This window comes from Uranotaenia lowii, chromosome 1 (assembly GCF_029784155.1).
Source record: "Uranotaenia lowii strain MFRU-FL chromosome 1, ASM2978415v1, whole genome shotgun sequence".
Taxonomy (NCBI): Eukaryota; Metazoa; Arthropoda; class Insecta; order Diptera; family Culicidae; genus Uranotaenia; species Uranotaenia lowii.
This window is the reverse complement of record NC_073691.1, coordinates 72649381-72672092: the sequence shown is the minus strand read 5'-3', so window position 1 is coordinate 72672092 and position 22712 is coordinate 72649381. Positions and strand designations below refer to the sequence as shown.

Sequence of the window (22712 nt, the reverse complement as noted above, 5' to 3'; positions counted from 1 at the left end):
AATCGGTGCAAACAGCTGACTTGCCAGATGCACGTTAAACGTTGAGGCCCCAATTTTTGATATATAACGCAGCCCTACGCGAGAAATTTTTTGCTCAACCACAACCCTACGCGCGGAATTGTTCGCTCAAGGTTTTAAAAGGGCCTGGGGGTGATATTTGTTCCAGCCTAATTTCATACATTTATCAAAAACAAGTATTTCATGAAAAAAAACAAGTTTGTAACAAGTTACCCCATTTTCTAAGTAGGGTGAAATGCATGTTTTTATAAAACTAAAAATAACTGGTGAAACCAATATTTTTTTTGACTAGGTCAATTTGAAGTCCTATCAACCTTAAAACTTTTGACGCGTAAGCGGTATGATTATATTTGGATCAGGGATGCCAGTTGGTTTTGTCAAAAATCAGGACATCATGATTTAAAAATTCTGGTTTTTCAGGATAAAACAAATTCTAATTAAATTGCATACATAATGGTGAAATACTGGTACTGCAGACACCTTAAATTATGTACTGAGGAAAGCTGAATCTCGGCCGTCCTGCAGTTTATATGGAAAAACACAATTTCAATTGCAGGGTGTCGACTACCTGGAAAAACCTGGAAAATCAGGGAAAATCAGGGAATTCAATTTGCATCAGGGAAAATCAGGGAACATCAGGGAATTTTTCCACCAATCAGGGAAAAAATGATGATCCTAATTTTATTTGAAGAAATTGAAACATCATAGTTTATTATTTTCCCTGAGAAAAAATAATCAAAAATCAAATAGTTTATTATCTGCTTAAAAATTTTCTTCAGTGTACGTTGCTCATGTAATTATAGTTAGCCCTTCGATTTTTTGCGTTTCCGAGGCTTGCAATTTCGTATCGAATGCAAAGGAATGCTGAAGGCAATTGTACTTAAGTTAATGAAGCGATCGCCATTAACTTATCCTCTGACCAAGGCCGCCTCTTGCCTTGATCCGGCAGTTATCAGCAGCGATACTAAATTGGCCGAAAAACAATTTGAGAAAACTTTGACTATATTGACAGATACTGGACGCGTTAGGGGCCGTTCAAATATTACGTAACGCAATTTTCGGCCATTTTCAACCCCCCCACCCCCCTACGTAACACATTCGTCTGAGATTTTCTATCCTAAATCCACAAAGCGTAACAAACTCTTACACCCCCTCCCCCCCCTAAACGCGTTACGTAATATTTGAATGGCCCCTTAGTGGATCCTCGGCAGATATAGCAGTACGGCAGTATTCCGGAGTGATTGCCAGAGGCGATAATTATGACCGTATCAAAGAAAGGTTGGATCATTTTTGGAGTGGAATGCTAGCAAAAGCCAAGTGTCCAGAATTCTTCAACATCGTCAAAATGATCTGTTGTCGTTCACATGGCAACACGAATGTTGAACGTGGTTTTTCAGTAAATTTCGAATTTCTCTTCGAAAATATGAATCTATAATGCTGTTTTTTATGCTGGGGTTGATAAAATCAGTCCAAATTTCCAACAAACTGATTCAGAGAATTCGAAATTCACATGCTCTGTATTTGGAAGACAAAGATCGCCGTAAAAAAGAAGCTATTGAATCAGATCAAACAAAGCTGATGAAGCGTCATCGGGAAACGGAAGCAAAATCGCTTAAGGTGAAACGGAGGAAAATTTTGGAAGACGCACAGAAGAAGGCTGATAGCTTGCAAGAGAAAATTGTTATGCTGAAATCATAAGAATTTCTACAAGTGGGTCCGAACTGGCTGACTTATCTTAAAATGTTTAATATCACAAATAATACTTCCATTAAAATTATCGCAATAAATTAGTATTCTCGACTCAATGCTTTCTGTGCGTTTATTTTCGGGGGAAATATATCTATATATATAAAAAGCAATTTCTGTGGGTTTGTTTGTTTGTCCTCTATAGGCTCACGGCTCAGCCATCTTAAGAGCTAGAGGGCTGAAATTTGGCATGGAAACTCATTAGGACCAGGAATGATGAAAAATGTTTTCAGGTTTTTGGATGACCCTTTCTAAAGGGGGTCGTCCATACAAGACAAATATTGATTTCGCGATATTGACGTTATTTTCTTCGGTTTATGACAAAAATGTGCACATAGCGGTTTTGAGACATGGGAAATTGATTCCAGGTATTGAATTTTGTATCAAGGGTCGAAAAAAAGGGTCGTCCATATGAACTGTTCAGTGTTTTTACTATATTGACGTTATTATACATTGGATTGATATAAAAATTCGAACATGAGTGTTTTGAAGGACGAGCAATCGATTCCAGATATTAAATTCAGGGTCAGGGGTCGGCCAAAGCGGTCGTCCATATCAACTTTTTAGTGTTTTTACGATATTGGCGTTATTATGCATTGGATTAGGATGAAAATTTGCAGACGGGGATTTTGAGGAACGGACAGTCGATTCCAGTTATCAAATTTCGTAGAAGGGGTCGGCTAAAGAGGTCGTCCATATCAATTGTTTGATGTTTTTGCGATATTGGCGTTATTATAGATTTGATTTTGATGAAAATTTGCACAAAAGTATTTTGAGAAACGATTAATCGATTCCAGGTTTCAAATTCAGGGTCAAGGGTCGGCCAAAGGGGTCGTCCATATTAACACTATTAAAATATATTGGACTAAGATGGAAACTTGGTACGTGGGAGTTTCAAGGAACGAGTAATTGATTTCAGGAGTCAAATTTTTATTCATTGTTTAATGTTTTTGCGGTATTATGCATTCTATTGAGATGAAAATTTCCACATGTAAGTTTTGAGGGACTCTCAATTGTTTCAGGTTTCAAATCTCGAGTCAGGGGTCGGCAAAAATGGTCGTCCATATTATCTGTTCACTGTTTTTGCTATATTGAGGGTTATTCTGCGAGTCGAGTGACGTGACTCACAAAATTTCACTTCTTCTTCATCCTGACTCCAGGAAATGTTTCAGAGAAGAAACGTTAATATGAATAAGCTCCAAAAATTGATCACAGAACATTTGAGCTGAAACTTCTAGCCTAGAATGTTTTTTGGAGTCGACACAACGATGTGAAATTTTACCGTCACGTCACGTGACTCTCAGAATAAGCACCATTGTCTTGATTATACATCGGACTATAATGAAAATTTGCACAAGGGTTTTTTTGCAATTGTTTCGTCGTTAGGCATCATATTGAGGCAAAAATTTAAACACGAGAGTTTTGCAGGACAAGGAATCGATTCTTGATAAAAAACTTTCTATAAGAAGACAGAAAAGGAGTCGTCCACATTTACTGCTTAATGTTTTTGCAATAATTGTTTTATTATGCATGAGATCCAGACAAAAATTCATTCACGTTTGTTTTAAAAAACGGACAATTGATTTATAAATTAAAATTTTTAATCAGACAACAGAAAAGGGGTCGTTAATACTACCTTTAAAATATTTTAGACCTAATTTCGTTGTTTTGTATCCGAAAAAGACAAAAATTTGTACACGGGTGTTCTTTTCAACGGTCAATCAATTTCTTATTTCCAATTTCCGTTTGGTAGACAAGCAAATAGGTCGCTTGCAAACTCTGTTTAGTATTTTAAGCATTTTTTTTTTTGGTGAAAATGCGTCCCAATTTCCAACCAAATACAAAATCATCAGCTTTTATGTTGAAAGCGAAACGAAGTTCGTACGGGATCAGCTAGTTTTTTATAACTTTAAGTTGCTTCCTCAGGTTGATTTTCAAACCTGGAATTTTCTGGAAAAACGACTGGAAAATCAGGGAATATCAGGGAATTTTATTACCAGATATGAGTCGACACCCTGAATTGCATCTGAACTGAACATTATTATCATTTCAACTGTTTTATTACCTATTTGATCGCTGTCCTGTTATTTTGCTGTAAGTTCAATTACAGCTTACACGGATAAAAAAGTCTCCTAGTTGTTACAAAAATTCGTATGGTTGCCTCTTCCATGCCAATGATTTCAATTCAACGTACCGTTTTACTTGATCAACATCGATATCTACGAACAAATCAGCGTTGCTGTGAAGTTGTTTTGGCTATCGAGGATTTCTCATCTGCTCATCGTTAATATGAACTAACAACATATGGCGGATTTGGCTATTTTTTTCAGGTCAACTTAAAGATTCTAAAATTTAGTTTTAAAATGTCACAAAAACAGAAGATGGTGGAAGTTATTTTTTGGAGGACACACATCAGAAAGCGAAAACGTAATTTTAATTTGTTGTATAAGTTGATTTGTTCTACTAACAGTTGTTTTCTGTTTCAGATTCATCCGCTTCGACATATAGGGGAGAGTGGGGATACTTGATTCCCTTTTCTTATTTTCACCATATTTTTTTGGAAAAAATTAGCAACTCGCCGTCTTTGACATTTTCTGACAGCTTGTAACTTCAAGTTTCTATGTTCCAAAAATTAGATCGATACTTGAACCCGTTGATGAACTAGAAGCATTTTCGTGGGAGTAAAAAAATTTCGATTTTTCTGAAGTTAGGGGAGACTCGATCCCCTATTGAAGGAGACTTGATCTTTTATTCAGGAAGCCCTAATCCTTGTATAAAAATCAAACAAAACCCCAAGATAGAATGTTAATTGACTATTTTAGTAATGTTTGTTCTCATTTCACAATTTATAGCAGACATAAGAAGAAAATTCTATAACTTTGTCTCAACGCTAAAAACATTGCATACTTAAAGGCGCTATTTTCTATAATCAAGAGAAAATTAATTATTTTTGCTGTTTTCTTCAGACAATTGTTTGATAAATATTATTTTTTGGATAGATATTAGTAATTTCGTAATCAGCAATCAAACCGATCAATTCAGAAGAAGAATATGCCGTTTGGAAGGGGGATCAATTGTACCCATAATCAACATTTAAGAAAACTTTTTCTGAAAAAAGTTTAGAGTTTTCCATTGCTTTGAAAATATGGCATTATGAAGTTCATTTCACGCTCGAACGATTGATACATTGGAACAAATATTTTTTTCATAATTTTCCCATGTACGGAACATTTTTAAGTGATGAAAAAAGATCTTCAAGTTACATTTTGTGAAATTTTTCAAACAAAGTTCAATTATTCAAACAATTATTTTGTTAAAATTTTTTAAACTACAAGCATTGTTATTTTGCTCATTTTGGCACATTTTTCTAAAACATTTGATCTTTGTAAGACATTCCAGTTTCCCAGTACCCAGGGATCAAGTATCCTCATTCTCCCCTACGCATACTTTGATACCGGTAGGCCGAAGCAAAGGAAAAAAAACGAGATCCCCCAAAATGTCTCCAAATACCACGTAAATCATTTGATATTTTTCGAATATTTATAATGTTCTCTCGGTTCAAAAAAACAATTCTGATTTGACATTTTTTTTTCAAATTTTGTTTCAGGCCCAAGATGGCGTTTTCCGCACAAGTCTTGAAAATTATCCTCCTGGAAACGGCGGAGCAGCAGCATCAATTGAGTACACTGCATTGGTTTAAATAAAAAATATGCCACTGATGTAATGATGTATATGATTAAATTAAAAAAAAAATTAAATTAAAAAAAAAACATTTTTCTTATTTAAAAAAAAATAGGAAAAACAATGTAGATATTTATCCTCTCAAATTATTTTTTATTAGTATTTGAATCTACAATTTCCGACGAAAAATTGGCCTCAGCCATAACCTCATATTTTGATTTGCTAGCGGCCTGACCAGTGATGCTAGGTGCGTTACCAAAATCAGTATTTGCTTGTTTTAAACAAATTATAATATTTCTGAAATGATAATTTTTTTTAACTATCAACAGCTTAACGTTTGAATTCATTACGGGGCGTCTCTAAATGGATGAAGATAAGCCATCTTTTGCTAATGAATTTTCAAGGGGAATTCAAAACATCTGAAATATATTTTATGTACTGCTTGGTAGATTAAGAAAGAGTTGTTTCAAACTTTAAACAAATGCAAAGTCATTCACTGTTGCAAACAAATAAATAAATGACGCCCCGTCTATATCAACTTTGAAAATTATCCATGCTCTGATTATTTTAAACATATCAACATAATTCGCTACATCGTTTAAGTGTGCGATACAGTAAGTTGTTATTTCGATTAGATAAATGATGCGTTTAATTACACATTCGAATAGAAATCGACGGGAAAGTTGCAAATTCTCAGTACTGATGAAGATGTTTTTCAATAAAAAAAATTAAATCATTTTTCAAATATCAGTGCACTTGGCATCATCCATTAGCGAGGTTAAGAAGCCTTTGCCACAAAAAATACTAGGATCAAATTATGTTTTTGCTGAATGGTTAATCCTAATCCGCTCTGGAGTGTCAATAAAGGGTGATACGGTCAAAATTTGGTCAAGGGAAAACGCGTGTAAATCGGTGAAATCGTTTATTTAAAAAATCAAATTAAATTTTTTTTTCAAGTTTAATTAGTATAAAATTCAGGAAAAATATTCAGTTAGGCTTCCGGCGCTTAACCCCTGTCCCTTCTTCGCCGCAGAAAGCCAGTTTGCCTTGAACTGCTGCTCGTCCTTAGCAGTTTTTTTTTTTGTCTTCTTCAGGTTCCGCTTGACAATAGCCCAGTATTTCTCAATTGGGCGGAGCTCTGGCGTGTCGGGAGGGTTCTTGTCCACCTGCACGTTGTTTGCGGCGTACCACTCCATGGCCTTTTTACCGTAATGGCAAGATGCCAAATCCGGGAAAAACAGTACGGAACAACCGTGTTTCTTCAAGAAAGGCTGATCTTCTTCCTTGGACGGCATTTTGACAACTGAAGAGTGAATTCCAAAATCAAAATAGGAGCAACATTCTACACACACTAACACACACCTTCAAAATGAGGGGTGTTCAGGTTTTTTAAATGCAAAATTGATAGAAATACTTCAAATTGATATTGACCAAATTTTGACCGTATCACCCTTTACGTACTCTTTCAAAAGATCGAGAAATGGACATACTCTTGTTTTTGTGAAATTTTTCGAAATGGACTCTTTTTTATGAGGGCCATTTAATCACCAAAATAAACTTGTTTCTTTCTGTTCAGGAAATATGATTTCTACATCTTATACAAAAAATACTAAAAAAACAACGTACACAAACTTTCAATAGCTTAGGTACCTAAATATCCCGTATACATTAAGGCACCTTTGAATATTAATTTACAGTAAGCGCCTTTGAGTATGCAATAAAGCCCCGAACAGATATCAAAGTGCACAAAGTGCTTCGTAGCGTACATATCTAACTTTTTGTTTGTTTAAAGGAAATATAAATGCACCTAAAATCTTTTTTTTTCTTAATCAAGTATTTTATCGTTCCTGACTTTTCCCTTTTCATAATTTGAATAATATTTTAAAGGAAAATGTATAATTATCATGCACGTCATACCTAAGATTTGTTTTCGGGTCTTATTCGGACCGAGCAAATCCGAGCATTCTGACTCAAAAACCTGGCATAATCCGTGTAAATTTTCAATAAAGAAACCGGACAATTTGCGCGTAAATCTGACCAAAATCCAGGGTTTTCTTATGAAAATTCAAGTGAAACACAAGAATAGTTATTTTTTATGAGACACATCAGCGGTGTTCAATGCAAATTTTACATTTCCAAAAAATATATGCACGTGTATTTCGTTAAACAACCTCAAAAAATCATACATTATTTTAAAAAATTTAGCGTTGGTTTGAATTTTGTATAGATTTTATATAAATCCGGACACTTTTTACGATATATATGGGCAACCGTACCGGACCGGGCTTTTTTGTCTGAAAAACCGGGCAAGCCCAAATAAAACAAGGCGATCTGGAATGCTTAGTCATACCAACCAACTACTTCCAAAAAATTTGGCAGTATTTGAATAACTATGTGATTGTACTTTTTTTCGCACAGAGGGATACACAGCAAAAATTATTTCCTGTAAAATTACGAAAATGTCCTGTAACAAAAAGGAGCAGGACTTTTACCGTAATTTTACAGAAACATGATTACGTGACATTAAATTTTTAGTGTACAACTTTTTGACAGGACATTTGCTGTAATAATAAATGAGTCTTCGTTAATTTTCAAGGAAAACAATTTAAAATTACAGGTTCAAAGCCAAACAAATTTTCTGTGTATGACTCGTTTTGTCACGCGCTGGCCAGAATTTTTTACCTTTCGAGACCCCCAAATTTATGCATACATTTTTCTTTCCATGTACTCAAAAAGCCTACAATCGTTTTCGTGATGGCATTTTAAATAAACAGTAGCTTTTAGTTAAAATTCAAAGGTCAAGAGTTAATAATCAAGAAACAACAGTGAACCATCAATAACCATGGTAACATAAAACATCAATAACCTGAGAAACAATCATATTTATCAACTTAAGTATTGTGATGACTCAATAAGGTTTTCTTTTTTAAATCTAGTACAAGTAGCGACATAATTCCATAATCGTCAGAAAAAAGATAACCAAAGCAACGGCAACACTCATTAACCTCTGGAGAGAAAATCTAACCTCAAAATACCACAGGATGTATGCAACCATCGCCAGTATATATGAACAGCAACAGCAACAAAAAAGGAAATAATACTAGAAACTTCCAGGAAATGAAAAACAATAACGAAAAACTATGTACATGCATGGCAAGTGGAAATTTAAATTTCAAGTGCCTCCCCATTCGGCTGTTGCTCAGCTGTGTCTTCATCCGGTTGGAGAAATTTAGCAACTACACTCTCTTGAGGCCTGGGGCTGGATTTTCCTTCGTTACTCCCTCACTAGTTACATCCCTATGTAGATTTACATATATGTGGTGAATATCTGCAAAAGGTATCTGATCCTGGGACAAAGTTCTACTTCTAGGGGGTTTTCGGTACACACTCAATCTCCCTCCCCGATCCCCAGCAAATACTGGCAAGGAAGCAAAAATTATAATTTATGGCTCATTATATTTGTAGGACTGGAACTGGGTTGCAGTTTTGAATGCTGATGCGTGATTAGGATGTGATGTCTGCTGCAAATTGTTGCTATGTGGGTAGTTAACCTGACTTGGGGTACACTTAGGAGTACAGTTTGAATAATCGGTGTGCGTGGTACGAATGGACGAATTGAGAAATAAAATGAATTTAAAGTGTGGCTTGGTTGGTTATATTTTTTTTCAAAGTTGTGATTCAAATACTTTTAAAGACGTTTTGATTAACAACGGCAAGAATAGAAATAATTGTTCTGGTCGAAGTGGACGTCGTTTTTCTGATTGTTCTAAAGAAAATCTCTGTCATCGTCTCCAGAATAAGATCATTAAATGAAATTGAATAATAAATACCCACCCACCAGTGATAGGCATCGCTAACTGGAATAAGCGGCGCTAACTGGACCGCTTTACTCGGTTAAGATCTGCTGATACTTACGGTTTTTCGGTCCTGTTGAACAAATTCGTCGGATGATTCCGACTTCGTTCCTCCATGGGGAAAAACCAAAACCACATTGTTTTGTTTTGGTTTCCTCTTCCTTTGGTCAGTCAATTCGCATGTTGAGAACAATAGCATTTTGACAACCAATGATCATCGATGATGATGACAACAATACAAATGTTGTCATCATACACGATCAACTTAGCCAACACAGCATGTAGTTCAGAGTAACCCAGCAGTGTTGGCAGTTAATTCTGAGAGGATATCTCAGAATTCAATAGGAATTACTGATTCTGCGTTTGGGAATCACTTAGTTTTAAGCGACAAGATGATAATCGCTATAGAATTAAGTTATTGTATAAGGACTTGACGAAGGAAATAAACAATGTTTAACTCAATTCCAACACAAACCTGCGTTGTTTACTCATACTTCAACAAGATCGTATATTGAAACCACTGATTTCTAGGTGAAAGATAGAGATCTATAATTCAAAGTTTCAAAGCTATAATAGCTCGTCGGTCGACAACTGAAATTATTTAAAAAAGATTTCGTTTTCGTATTGATAACGTTATAAATACAGTATAACCCTGCTTATCCTTGCAAAAGGTTAAGGTTTTCAATGTTTTTCGGCTTCACTCACACATCACTAATGAATTGTGTAGTTATGTAACGACTATGCTGACGAAACATGAATAAAGATAACTCTATTCCACCACTGAAACCTGCATTTTTAACTATTTTGAAATTACTGTTTTTTTATTCTTCGAAAAATGAAACTTCAAGAGGCAGAAAATGCTAAGCGTTCCGTCGCCCATTCCGCATCGAATTTTATTTCCGATATTTCCAGCTAAGGAAAAAACTCTCTCCGTCTCAGCTGAGGTTGGACGAACTGTTGCAAGGGCATCGAACAGAAATGAATGGTATTTTCCTTTTATTCCCTCAGACTCGTAAAATGAAAACTCGTTTCTGATAGTCTTCATAGATCCCGGTGTTGTTGGGTTTTGGGGAATGACAGCTATGCTTATCTCGATGCGCCTTTCCAGTTTCTCCTTCACTGATGTTCACTGACTTCACTTTTCATCACCTCTCTGGTCACGGTAACGTGTATCCTCTCCCTCGTTTTCCAATTCATGAGTTGCAGTAAAACGTCTGACATTTTCTTCAATTTCAATAGAGTTCTTGAGGTTTCTTTCAAATAAAAATTCAAAAAAGATCTGCGAATTCCGATCGTCTTTGCAGAATTCGATCTTTGACGGCAACACATATTTTATTAGCAAAAAAAGATTTTTCAGAATGGAGCTGTTCCAGCATAAACTGAAGTGCAACATCAGCTTCATACAATGTACAAAATTCTTGACAAATTTTTTCTACGGCAACTTGTACAGGTTCCAGAGCTTTCATTAAATCCTTAATTGTTTTAATCTCATCCTCGGTAAAGCTGAATTTTGTTTGAATTTTCAAATCAATAAGAGCTTTTTGGATTGGACCTTTTAACTCGTAAAAACGCTTTAGCACAGGAAGTAAACTGTTCCAGCGAGTTTTGCAGTCTCTCAACAACGCAAGCTCGTTCCCAAACTCAAAGCGTACGTTATTCTGAAAAAAGATCGTTTTTCTCTGGGGATTGTCGGAAAATTTTCATCACAGATCGAAATTTCTTAACGAGTTCGAATAAAAGGGGCTTAAGCCTCGTCTCATCTTATTTGTCGGTTTCGATCGAAAAAAGCTGCATTTCCTCATGATCCGAATCATAATCTGATGCTACAAAAGTGGAAACAAATTTTTCAAATAAATCTTTAAAAAAAAACTTGAAATTCCTCTCACAATCATGGGTCACCAGGGTTCAACGCGCAGGAGTGCGTCGAATGAGAAAGAGCAGATAAAACGCAGCTCCTTCGTTGTCGGTTCACGGGCACATTTGATTGCTCGAAAATCTCGATAAATTTGCGACCAAAACGCAGATTGAAAATTTTTGAGCAGAGCGAATTCGCGCGCGCCTATTCGAGAGCGCGAGCGGTTCGGAAACTGCGTTTGCGTTTTTCTAGCCGCGTGCGTGTAGGAACACCGAGCATCTAACGAGAGGACACGGCGGCTCACCGGACGGCGCGCGCGGCTCTCTTTAGCACACGAACTATGAAAAATTTACCATGCAATAGTAAAATTTCGCGAAAAACGCTAAATCAAAGAGCTTTACACAAGGATTGTTAAAATGAATGTTAAAAATATTCTAGTAATACCCAATAAACATTATGATTGCCTAAGAACGGCAAATCGCTGAACAAAAGCTGAGCTAAAGCGTAATTGCTGCTTCAGCTTTGTTTGTTTGTTTATTTATAACAGTAGAGTAAGAATACAATATTCTTTTAATTTACTACTTTCGGCGTTCACATGAGTAAATATCGTTCACTATGAGTTTCCTTAACTATTACCTTTATCTACTATTTAAATCTATCCTACATAAACCAGCCGTATCGAAAGGAAGAAACATGAAGAAGTGCTAATTTTGATGCTGTTTCCAGAAATTCAAACATTCTCTTTTGAAAATTGCTTCGGATTGAATACGCTTCAGGTTAGGCGGTAAAGAATTGTAGTTGACAATACCTCTTAAGCGGGCCACAGACTACACAACATTTGTACAAATGCGATGAAATTCGATGAAATTTTGTTGCTGTGAGCACGATTTGCATAGTGTATGGCACTGCTTGAATGAGCGCCCAAACGGTTGGAGTAAAATCGGTCGGGATCGAAATATTTTGTACAAAACATTCTCCCAGCCGGGGTGGAGATGGTTTTTTTTTGTTGCTGTTGCTGTTTCGCCAGCAATCATTTGTGTTCGCGTGAAATATGTTTGTATAGTGTGTGGGCGAGCATAGATCAAACAATCGACGCGAAATCATCGAATTTGTACAGGCCAATTTGTGTAGTCTATGGCCCGCTTTAAGCGGGCCATAGACTACACAACATTTGTACAAATGCGATGAAATTCGATGAAATTTTGTCGCTGTGAGCACGATTTGCATAGTGTATGGCACTGCTTGAATGAGCGCCCAAACGGTTGGAGTAAAATCGGTCGGGATCGAAATATTTTGTACAAAACATTCTCCCAGCCGGGGTGGAGATGGTTTTTTTTGTTGCTGTTGCTGTTTTCGCCAGCAATCATTTGTGTTCGCGTGAAATATGTTTGTATAGTGTATGGGCGAGCATAGATCAAACAATCGTCGTGGAAACATCGAATTTGTACAGGCCAATTTGTGTAGTCTATGGCCCGCTTTACAAAGAGAGAGCTTGCATACAAAGCTGTTCTGTTAGCAGGTACGACATAATTCTGCAAAGCTTAATGGTTGACCATTATAACCATGTTTCAGCGTTTAAAGAAGTCTCAGTGCAGCCAATGAAAGGAGTTGAAGAGTTGCTTCCATAACACTATTTCAGCCTTTGTTAAACCATTCGCTACCATTGGAACTTGACAGACTGTGAACTGTGGTAAAATTGCCCTGCATGATGGCAGCTTGATTGGAATGAGAGGAGAATTTTTGTTTTCTTTATGCAATGAGATTTTTTTATGATTTCTCATTTAGCTTAATTTTGAAATAAAGAATAAATTTCCTCACAAATTTTATTTTTGGTGCCCAAAACTGAAAGAAAAGATCATTTCTCTCACACTTATTTAAAAAAAAAATTCGGTTGAGAGGCATGTTGGTCGCTTAAGATCGACAAATTTTCATCGCGCCGCAGACTTCATGATTGGTTCTGCGTACTGCGGCATACGACCAACAAGCCGGAGGTTTAAAAGTCGGGGCAGTTGAAACGAAAAAAAAAACAACACAGAGGGGAAAAAGTGGGTGCGAAACATCTGACAGACAGACATTTGACTTTTTTTTTATTTTTGGATGATCCGTCAATTGACGTTTAATGACGTTTGCTGAATAACTTCTCCAGATCAAGATGATTAGAGGCTGAAGACACGTGAATTAGTGAATTTTTGAGACCTTCTTTCAGCCAGATTGCTGATTAAAAATTGAACCACGATATTTTTTCAGCGTTTATTCAGCAAAAAGTGTTTGTTGGGTAGTTACCAGCACTAGTAACTATGAAAAATTTACCATGCAATAGTAAAATCTCGCAAAATTCGCCAAATCAAACAGCCTAACATAAGGATTATTAAAATGCATGTTAAAAATATTCTAGCCACTAGTAATAGTTACCAGCACTAGTAACTATGAACAATTTACCATGAAATAGTAAAATTTTGCTAAAAATGCCAAATCAAAGAGCTTTACACAAGGATTGTTAAAATGAATATTGAAAATATTCGAGCCACTAGTAAAACTTACCAGCACCAGTAACTATGAAAAATTTACCATGAAATAGTGAAATTTCGCAAAATACACCAAATCAAAGAGCCTTACGCAAATATTATTAAAATGAATGTTCAAAATATTCTAGCACGAAATAATAGTTACCAGGACAGCACTAGTAACTATGAAATATTTACCATGAACCAATTAATTTTCAAAAATTTCCGCAACTCGGTGCATTTGACGTTTCAAGTTCCCAATTGGGGATGTGATGTTGATAGTATTAATTAAAAATTAAAATATCATTCATAATTTTTTTTTTTTTTTTTTTTTTACTTTATTTAAGTGACAAACCGAAGAAGTTTTATAAAAACTGTTGACGGTCCCTATATGGTGTTACAACTTCAGTGATTGTGTGTTTGCTTTAACTTAGCTGCTATCTAACTTTAGAATATTGAGTTTCGATGCTGCCTTTGAGGATGAAGGAAAGGATAGGAAGAAAAGGATTGGAACTGATGGTGGAAAGTGGTAGAAGATTAGGGTTAGGATGCGGATGGGGAGGATAGTTTTTAAAGATCCCACACCAGGTTGCACACGGTTGTGAAGACCATTTCCTGTCCTCTCCTCCCAAGAGCCCATAGTAATGACAAGATTTACCGCGCTTGCCGCGCGTTACTTTTGCGGAAATGCAGTTTCTTGGGAGGTCCGTGCAGTTTAAATTGTGTTTTTGGTTTGAGAAGCACAGTAGAATCACACCCCTCCACTAGCCATACTATCTATGTACGGTATGGTTTCGTAAGAGTAAGTGGACCATACTGTGCTGAAGATCGTTAATGTTTGATTGGTTGGCATTTGAAAATAAGTGCAGTTTTACTTTTTTCTTAAATGCGGTAAAGCTAGGTAAACTTTTTATTTCAGTTGGTAACGAGTTGAACAGATTTATACCTTTGTTCACAACACTGTTTTGAGCGAAGGAAGTTCGAAAACGTCTTGTAAGGAGATTAACATGAGCCGAACTTCTTGTGTAATGTGAACGAATTTCTGATGTAAGTGTAAGATCTAGTTGGTGTTTGATGATATTATTCAAAACTTTGTAGATATATATTCTTAGATATTTATTCTTAGATTTTCGTATGAGTTACAAATTCATAGGTGCAGCTATACTGGAGTCCACGATAAATGACCGAACTGGGAAGACGCATTCAAATTCTACCACTGAAGTACCAGGCCAACATCGCGTCGTGTGACGGTGTCAAATATTGCTGGCCAGGACATCTGAAAATCGAATGGAAAATCACCCCAAAGAACTATGTAATATTCTAACAGAAACTCACCTGAATGATATCGCAGCCGATGCTTAGTAGTTATTCGATAACAGTTCTTGGCTGCCACCCATCGTTTCGAGATGAAATTGAAAAGATGAAGTTTCAATGAACATTGCTAAACAATAAGAAATTCCAAACCAAAACAAACTGTGCGAGATCCAAAAAAAAAATAGAGAGAGTGTTCTTCAGGGGCGCAGTTGATAAAGGGGGGGGGGGGGGTGTGGGGGGGGGGGGTAAAGGTGGTCATCGCCCACGATAGATGTTGGCAACATGCCTTTGCACCACTTTAATAAAAAGTGCTTTACGGATATCCTGCATCCCATCGATAAGGCGTTTGGATTGCAGAAAATTAGCGAGAGGAACATAAAGCCTCGCATTTCGCAAGTGGTGGTGAAGGTTAGAGGACAAATAGCTAGTGAAATGAAGGGTAAGCTAGTTTGTCTGAAAGCCGACATCGCCGCTGCGAAAGGAAGGACAATCCTCGGTATAAATTCTCAATACATCCAGAACAACACCCTGAAAATAAAAATACGAACACTTTCAATGAAAGAGCGATTTACATCCAACACGGCAGAAGGAATTGTGGAGGACATATTGGAAGTGCTTCGAATGTACGAGTTGGATATTAAACAAATATATTCGTTGACGACCGACAATGGGTCGAATTTCTTGAAAGCATCGCGTATAATCAAAGATGTCGTTAAGGCTTCGATGGAAAAAGAAGTACAGGATACTACACCCAACGAAGAAGAAAAATCCAATCCAGCTACAGTGGAAACGAGCGATGATTCCGATGAAGACGAAGATGGTTTTGGGCTTCCGGAGCTGCCCTGGTCAGTATAATTTTTCTCGTAATTGTTGTTTTTTTCTCAGATTTAAGATTCTGAATTTTATTCAGATTTCAGAATTCATATTCAGATTTCAGATTCAAATATCTGATTCCAAATTCAAATTTCAGATTTAGATTTTAGATTCAGATTTAAGATTCATATTTCAGATTCAGATTTCAGATTTAGAATTCAGATTTAGAATTCAGATTCAGTTTTCAGATTTCAGCTTCAGATTTCAGATTCAGATTTCAGGTTCAGATTTTAGATAACGATTTCAGATTCAAAATCATAATAATATTTTAGATTAAGAAATTTTAAAAAATGATCTGAAAAAGAAATTTTTTTTCAGTGATGTCCTTGAAGACAACACTACGCTGGACAGTATACATCTCGAGCATTGCGCGGATATAGTAGACGATTCGCCAGTTGTGGACCAAGGGCATATCAGTGGTATCAAATGCGCCGACCACGATATCCAGCTGTCCGTGTTGGATGTTCTGAAAAAAAGATCAATTGCTAACTTCTTAATGAAAGTTCGGCAATTGGTAAAGATTCTTCGGTCTCAACCGTATTGTCGGACACATTCAAGAATGCGAATCGAGATCGTGTGACTAAGAAGCCGTTTTCCGATGCCGACACACGCTGGGGTTCATCATACATGATGGTAGACTGCATATCCAAGCAGAAAACCATCATTCGGGAGATTCTGCCAGCAACGTTTAAAAAAATGTTTTCCGAGAAGTTTTGGTCGGTAGTCGAGGAGTTTCTAAGAGCTACCGAGCCTATATTCATGCTCTCTAAAAGAGCTCAGGAGGAAAATCTCGTTTGCGGAAGTTTTTTTCTTGTATTGGAAAGAATGCATGTTGGAGCTCGAAACCTGCCTCTTCCCTCTGGCAAAGGAATTAGAGACAGCCCTTTTAAAACGCCAGAGTCTCTGGATAGACAGCGTCGCCTTTTGGGCAGCGCTGTACGTGGACCTGAGGCTTCAACGAGGCTTAGGACGTGCGAGAGCTAGCCGTGCCTGTTTGACTCGGCCGCGCGCTTAGATTTCGGATAGTGCATCTCGTCGACGAGAACGAGGGGAATAGATTGAGCGAGCGTGTTTTTGTTTCGAGCGAGAGCGCGTCAACGGCCAGAACGCAAACGAAGAAGTGTTTCGCTCGAGAGGAATGGTTTGCGTGTGCCGCGCGTGGCTAAAAGAGTGCGTTTTGTTGAACCCTGTGGGTCACACATAATTATTCGTCACCGATCATTTGAACTGCTGATATCTACTGAACTAAAAGAAAATATTTCTAACTTTAATTTTTAGATAATCGATAATATCATAAAAATTAATTCAAAATATTATGTGTGCTTGATAACAGTAGAATTTCTGTTTGAACAGTTTTTATCATACGTTAACTATTTTCTGTCGAACTATCGCATACAATTCCATTGTTGTAATCTTGACATCTTAAACCGTTGAGTCCCTTATGCGAGTATTTTAAAGATTCCAACAAAAAAACTGATTTCATATGAGCAAAAAAGACGAGTTTAAATTTTCCAAATGAAACTGAGCGACTAAAACGCGAAAATTCAATAATATTTATTAAAATAAAAGTGACCCATAATTGTCACAGCATCCACCAAATCCCACACAATCATGGTTCACTTTTTGGAGGTCACAGTAAAGCCGTAGTTATCCCCTATAATTTATTCCGTTTGATAGCTTCATTTAACGAAAATCATTTACAAAAGTGATTTTTGTAAACATTTTACCGTTATGGATTAAAACACGCAAAACAAATATGTTTTGAATCTGAAAGAAAGGCTCAAATCCACTGTTAAGTGTATTAAATCGGGTTCTTTAGCAGTTGTCGGATAGAATGGCTAACTTTAGCAAGATCGGGGATAAACTTAGCGACGTAGGTCACCAAACCCAGAAAACTACGTAGTTCTTCTTTCGTCTGTGGAGGCCTGCATTGTAGTATAGATTTTACTTTAGAATCTGCTGGTGCAACTCCAATACCAGAGAGCTTATGTCCCAAAAAGTCAATTTCTCGTTGTTTGAACCGACACTTGTTTACATTCAACGCAATTCCTTTGTTGGTCAATGCAGCTAAAGTTGTTTTAACTGCGTCATCGTGTTCCGTTTCAGTAGCTCCCCAGACAACTATGTCGTCTATGAACACAACTGTATTTTTGCATTCTGCTAGAATGGACTCCATTAGACTTTGGAAAAATTCAGGAGCGTAATTTATTCCAAATAATAATCTGGTGTAGCGAAACAAGCCCCAGTTTGTGATGAACGTAGTAATATATCGACTTTCTTCCGCCAGTTCTACTTGATGGAAAGCCTGTTTGACGTCAAGTGTAGTGAAAAATTTAGCTCCATTTAATTTTGGTAGGATGTTGTCGAAAATTGGTAAAGGATGATTCAACCGTTGTATAGCTTTATTGGCTTTTCGCATATCTACACAAAGTCGTAAATCTCCGTTGTCTTTGATGATCGGAACCAACGGTGAAACCCATGGAGAAGGTTTATCAACACGCTCGATAATACCTACGCTCAAAAGCTCATCTAACTTCTCTTTCACTTTTTGCAACATAGGAATAGGACAACGGCGGAGTGGTTGTATAACTGCTGGTATAGAATCATCAATAGGAAGTGTCAGTTGGAAATCTTTGATTTTGGGAAAGGACTTGTCCGTGTTGACTCGATTCACTTGATTGTTGACACAGCTTGGTAGCCCAACTCTTAAAAGCCCCAAGTTTTGAGCTGTTACTTTGCCCAGTAAAGGCTGCTGACCTCCTTCGATGACGTAAAACGTCGTGTCTGCTGTAATTATGTTTTTTTCCATCGAATACATTGAGAGTAGCGTCAAACACTGTAAGTAGTTTCAAAGGCACTCTTCCATAAGCCAAAAATCTTTTGGTATTGTCTTTTCTTTCAGAATGGTACGAAACTCCTTTCATTTTCATAAACTCCCATGTTCGATCATCGATTAGATTGTGTTTTGATCCAGAATTAATTAGCATGTCAATAGAAACACCTCCAATTTCACAAGTCACCATTTCATCTTTATCATCATCAATCCTGTATACCGGCAATTGCACTTTCTTGTCTTCCTCCTCCTCGCTTTCTACTCTATGTACATATTTGGGACGTTTGTCGTAATGTTGGTTTCGATTGCTAGAAAATTTTCGCTTATTTCCTTCCCGGCCTTTTTGTATTCTCTCAGTGTTCTGAGCGCACATGTTAGCTAGATGATCGTAACCATGGCATCGAAAGCATTTCTTCCCTACTGCAGGGCATCTCATACCTTCACGATGTTTGGCAAAACCACACATTGCACATTTTACTGGTTTATACTCCATTTTATATTTGTTTTTATTGAGCGATGTTCTATTAAAATCAACTCGATTGATTTGCGTTGTATTCGATTGCTGACTTATTCTAGCTGCTTGGTATTTTATCGCTTGAAATGAGTTCACAATGCGTGTTGCATCATCCAACGACAGGTGTTGTTTCTCAAGCAGTTTTCGGCGCAGTTCTTCTGGAGCATTTTGGTTAAGTTTGTCTAGAATTGCAATCTGGCGACTTTCAATTTCCGTTTTTCCAAAATAACATTTTTCAGCCTGTTGCTTAATGCGAATCAAATATTTCTCAATAGGTTCATCATCGCCCTTTTTCAACGTCCAAAATTCAAATCTTTCATAGCTCTCGTGTTGTTTCGGGGCAAAATGGTCAGAGAGCATTTGTTTCGCCTTCTGGTATGGATCAGTTCCATCTGAAACGTCTGAGTCATCACCAGTGATACCGTAATATACAGATTGTAGTTCAGCTCCACCAATTGCTAACAACTGTGCTTTACGTGTGATTCCATCCTTAATGCCAGTAGCAACCATGACATTTTCAAACCAGCGAATCCAAGCCACCCAAGAATTGCGAACTGCTGAGGATGGCAAATGTAGAAACCGAAATTGAGGCATGTTGTATGACGCTGGACTAAACAGTGCAACATTTTGAACAATTTGTTGTTCACACTGCTCTCCCGTGAATTCGGTGCCACGTTCTTCCTCCATTTTAAGCTGTTGAAAGCAAACAAATTTCATCCATAAATGCAACCCCCAGAAGCAACTTCTGCTTCTTAACTGGTTTATCAAGTTCATTTTGGTTTTTTTTTGCTAAGCATTAGCACTTCGACCAACATTGCACAATGGGGAAAAAAGTGTACAAACCGCGAAGAAATTCAATATCTTTCGTGCTACATGACCCAAATCTATGAAAATATACTTTTCTTTTGTGAAAATTTACGGAGAATCGATTGGACAGAGTTTCAAACGCCGCACAAGCTTACGAACGGAGATATAGTGCCTTTTTAACCCCTTATTCCCCTATATTTTGTAAACATTCCAGAAAACCACTGATTCGAACCAGAGAATTTTGAATGAAAAAAGACTTATCGTGCGTTATTATTTCTGAGGAATCGAATGAAGGCTGTTCTGGCCTCCGCACGCTTCAGAAAATGGAGTTATGGCTGTTTTTACCCTCAATTCCCCTATATTTTTCAATTCAAGAAGAAGAAATCGTGGAATCATTGGATGCAACTTCTAAAGCGCACAAGAAAAATCGAAAAAAAAGGCTAGAAAACATACCCGTAAACAAATATTGACCGCAAGGTGAAATCGCTTGGCTCGTCGAAGGACCTCGGATAGTGGAGAACGGAAACGGAAAGGCCTGGTAACGTAAAACTCACTCCGAAAAGGTATTTATACTTAAATAACTACTAAAAACGCGAAACCAAAGTTACACCGCCCGTCGTTGTCCGTCCATTGTTTTTGGCTCTTCTCGACGTTGTGACAACAAGTGAGTTGTGAGTGAAATATTTGCCGCGCCAGTCCAACCGTCGCGACGCTTTAACTCACTCTCGGTTTTTGATATCAGTGGTGCCAAATTAGCTGGGATTTAGTTTACGAATATGAGTTTCAATGATGATGATGATGTTAACGCAATCATCTGCTTCGTTTGTGGCTTTACCGAAAAAGATCCGCTACGCGTAATCGAATGCGTTTCATGCAATAGATCCGTTCATTTTCGATGCAAAGAGATTCGTGGAAATGCTATTGCGCGTACAAGGAAAAAACCCTTCTATTGCTCAACGGAATGTTTTGATAAACAGCCGCAACCCAAAGCACAACAAGGAAATTTCAATGAAATTATCGAAGAGATACGTGCCTTAGGGCAATCGGTTAGGGAGTCAAGACAGGAATCTGCAAATGTACGAATCGCACTAGAGCAGTCTAAGCAACAGATTGAAGAACTTATTGAAACTAATAGGCATATAGAAAGTTCGCAAGAGTTCTTAGCAGATAAGTTCGACCAAATTAGCAGAGGATTTGAAAATTTGAAGTTAGAGCTAGTGGCCCTGAGATCTGAAAACCAGGAACTAAGGATGGAAATCGTCAATTGCAAGGACCAAAACGGCGCTTTGACGAACCGGATTGATGTATTGGAGCTGGAATTGGATCGGCTTAATCGTAAGGAGATTTCTCGTAACGCTATAGTTCTAGGTATCCCAATAACGGTCAACGAAAATCCGCGCGCCCTAGTTCAACAAATAGCGGTGGCTGTAGGCTGCGATATTGAAGAGAAGGAAATTTTAAGTGCAAGGCGTTTAATCGGAAACAAAGCATCAAACAGTGTACCCCCAATGCTAGTTGCTTTCAGTTCTGAAGAAATAAAGAATAACCTGTTTGAGAAAAAGCGTGCTCATGGTGTCCTTAAAACATCCGCAATAGGAAATATATTCAACCAATCGTCCCAAACAGTTACAATTCGGGATGAAATGACAGCATTAGGAAAGGACCTACTTAAAGAAGCAAGAAAACTACAAGAAGACGCTGGAATCAAATATGTATGGCCAGGACGGGATGGAAAAATTCTAATCAGACGAACTGACGGTGCAAGAGTCGAAAAAGTTAGCTCTAAACAGGAACTTTATAAACTAATGGAATCTAAAAAGCGTGCCCTAAACTTCTCAAACGCTTCATCGTTCACAATGTCTTCGCCAAAGCGTCCCCACGTACAGAATTAGCTTCACAACGCAGACAACAAATTTACTTTTTATATAAAAACATGGATTTTACACCCAATAATAATTATTATAATACAATTGATGAATTGAATAAAAATAAAAATACAAATGTATCAAATCGTTTCACTTTAAAAATTTTTCAATTAAACGCAAGAGGTATCAGCAATCCGGAAAAACTCGATAATATAAAATTAATACTGGATAACATCGCCGAAGAAATTCACGTGGTTGTTATAGGGGAAACTTGGTTAAAGAATGACCGCACACAACTTGCTCGTTTACCAGGTTATAAAGCTTTCTTCTCATGCCGAGTAGGTAGTACGGGAGGAGGAATCGCTGTCTACGTGAAAGATGGGATAGATTGTGATGAAATAATTAATGAGCAAATTGGTGGATATCACCACATTCACGTTTGCCTACAGACTAATGAAGGTAAAATGCAGAAGAACTTCTTGCTAAAATAATCTCATTGTACGAAGAACTTAAGATCAAATGTTCTAAAACTATTGTAGTAAACGCCAGAGTTAAAGGAATATGCCCCTGGATGACAGCTGATGTTTGGGAATGGATGAAAATCAAAAATAATCTGTTCGCTAAATACAAAAGGAATCCTTTCGATGTAAACACACAAAACTTATTGCAACATGCATCAAAGAAATTCAATCTGTGCAAACAAAATGCAAAAAAAACTTACTACAGTAATCTGTTCCACAATTCCAACAGCAAAAATATGTGGAAGTGTCTGAACAGCCTGACTGGAAACGGATCCAAAGAAACTGCTCCGCTGAAACTAGTAGTCAACGGTAATGTCACAAGTCATG

At 37.2% G+C, this 22712-nt stretch overlaps 1 protein-coding gene across 1 annotated transcript; it reads right to left on the bottom strand.

The window, feature by feature from the left end:
- Positions 1 to 17646: 17646 nt before the first annotated feature.
- LOC129761032 (uncharacterized) lies at positions 17647 to 19879 on the bottom strand. Its single transcript, XM_055758730.1, has 2 exons — positions 19117 to 19879; positions 17647 to 18632 (listed from the first exon to the last, which is right to left on the bottom strand). Exons 1-2 carry the CDS (start codon positions 19877 to 19879, stop codon positions 17647 to 17649), a joined length of 1749 nt encoding a protein of 582 aa, XP_055614705.1.
- Between the last annotated feature and the right edge of the window lie 2833 nt (positions 19880 to 22712).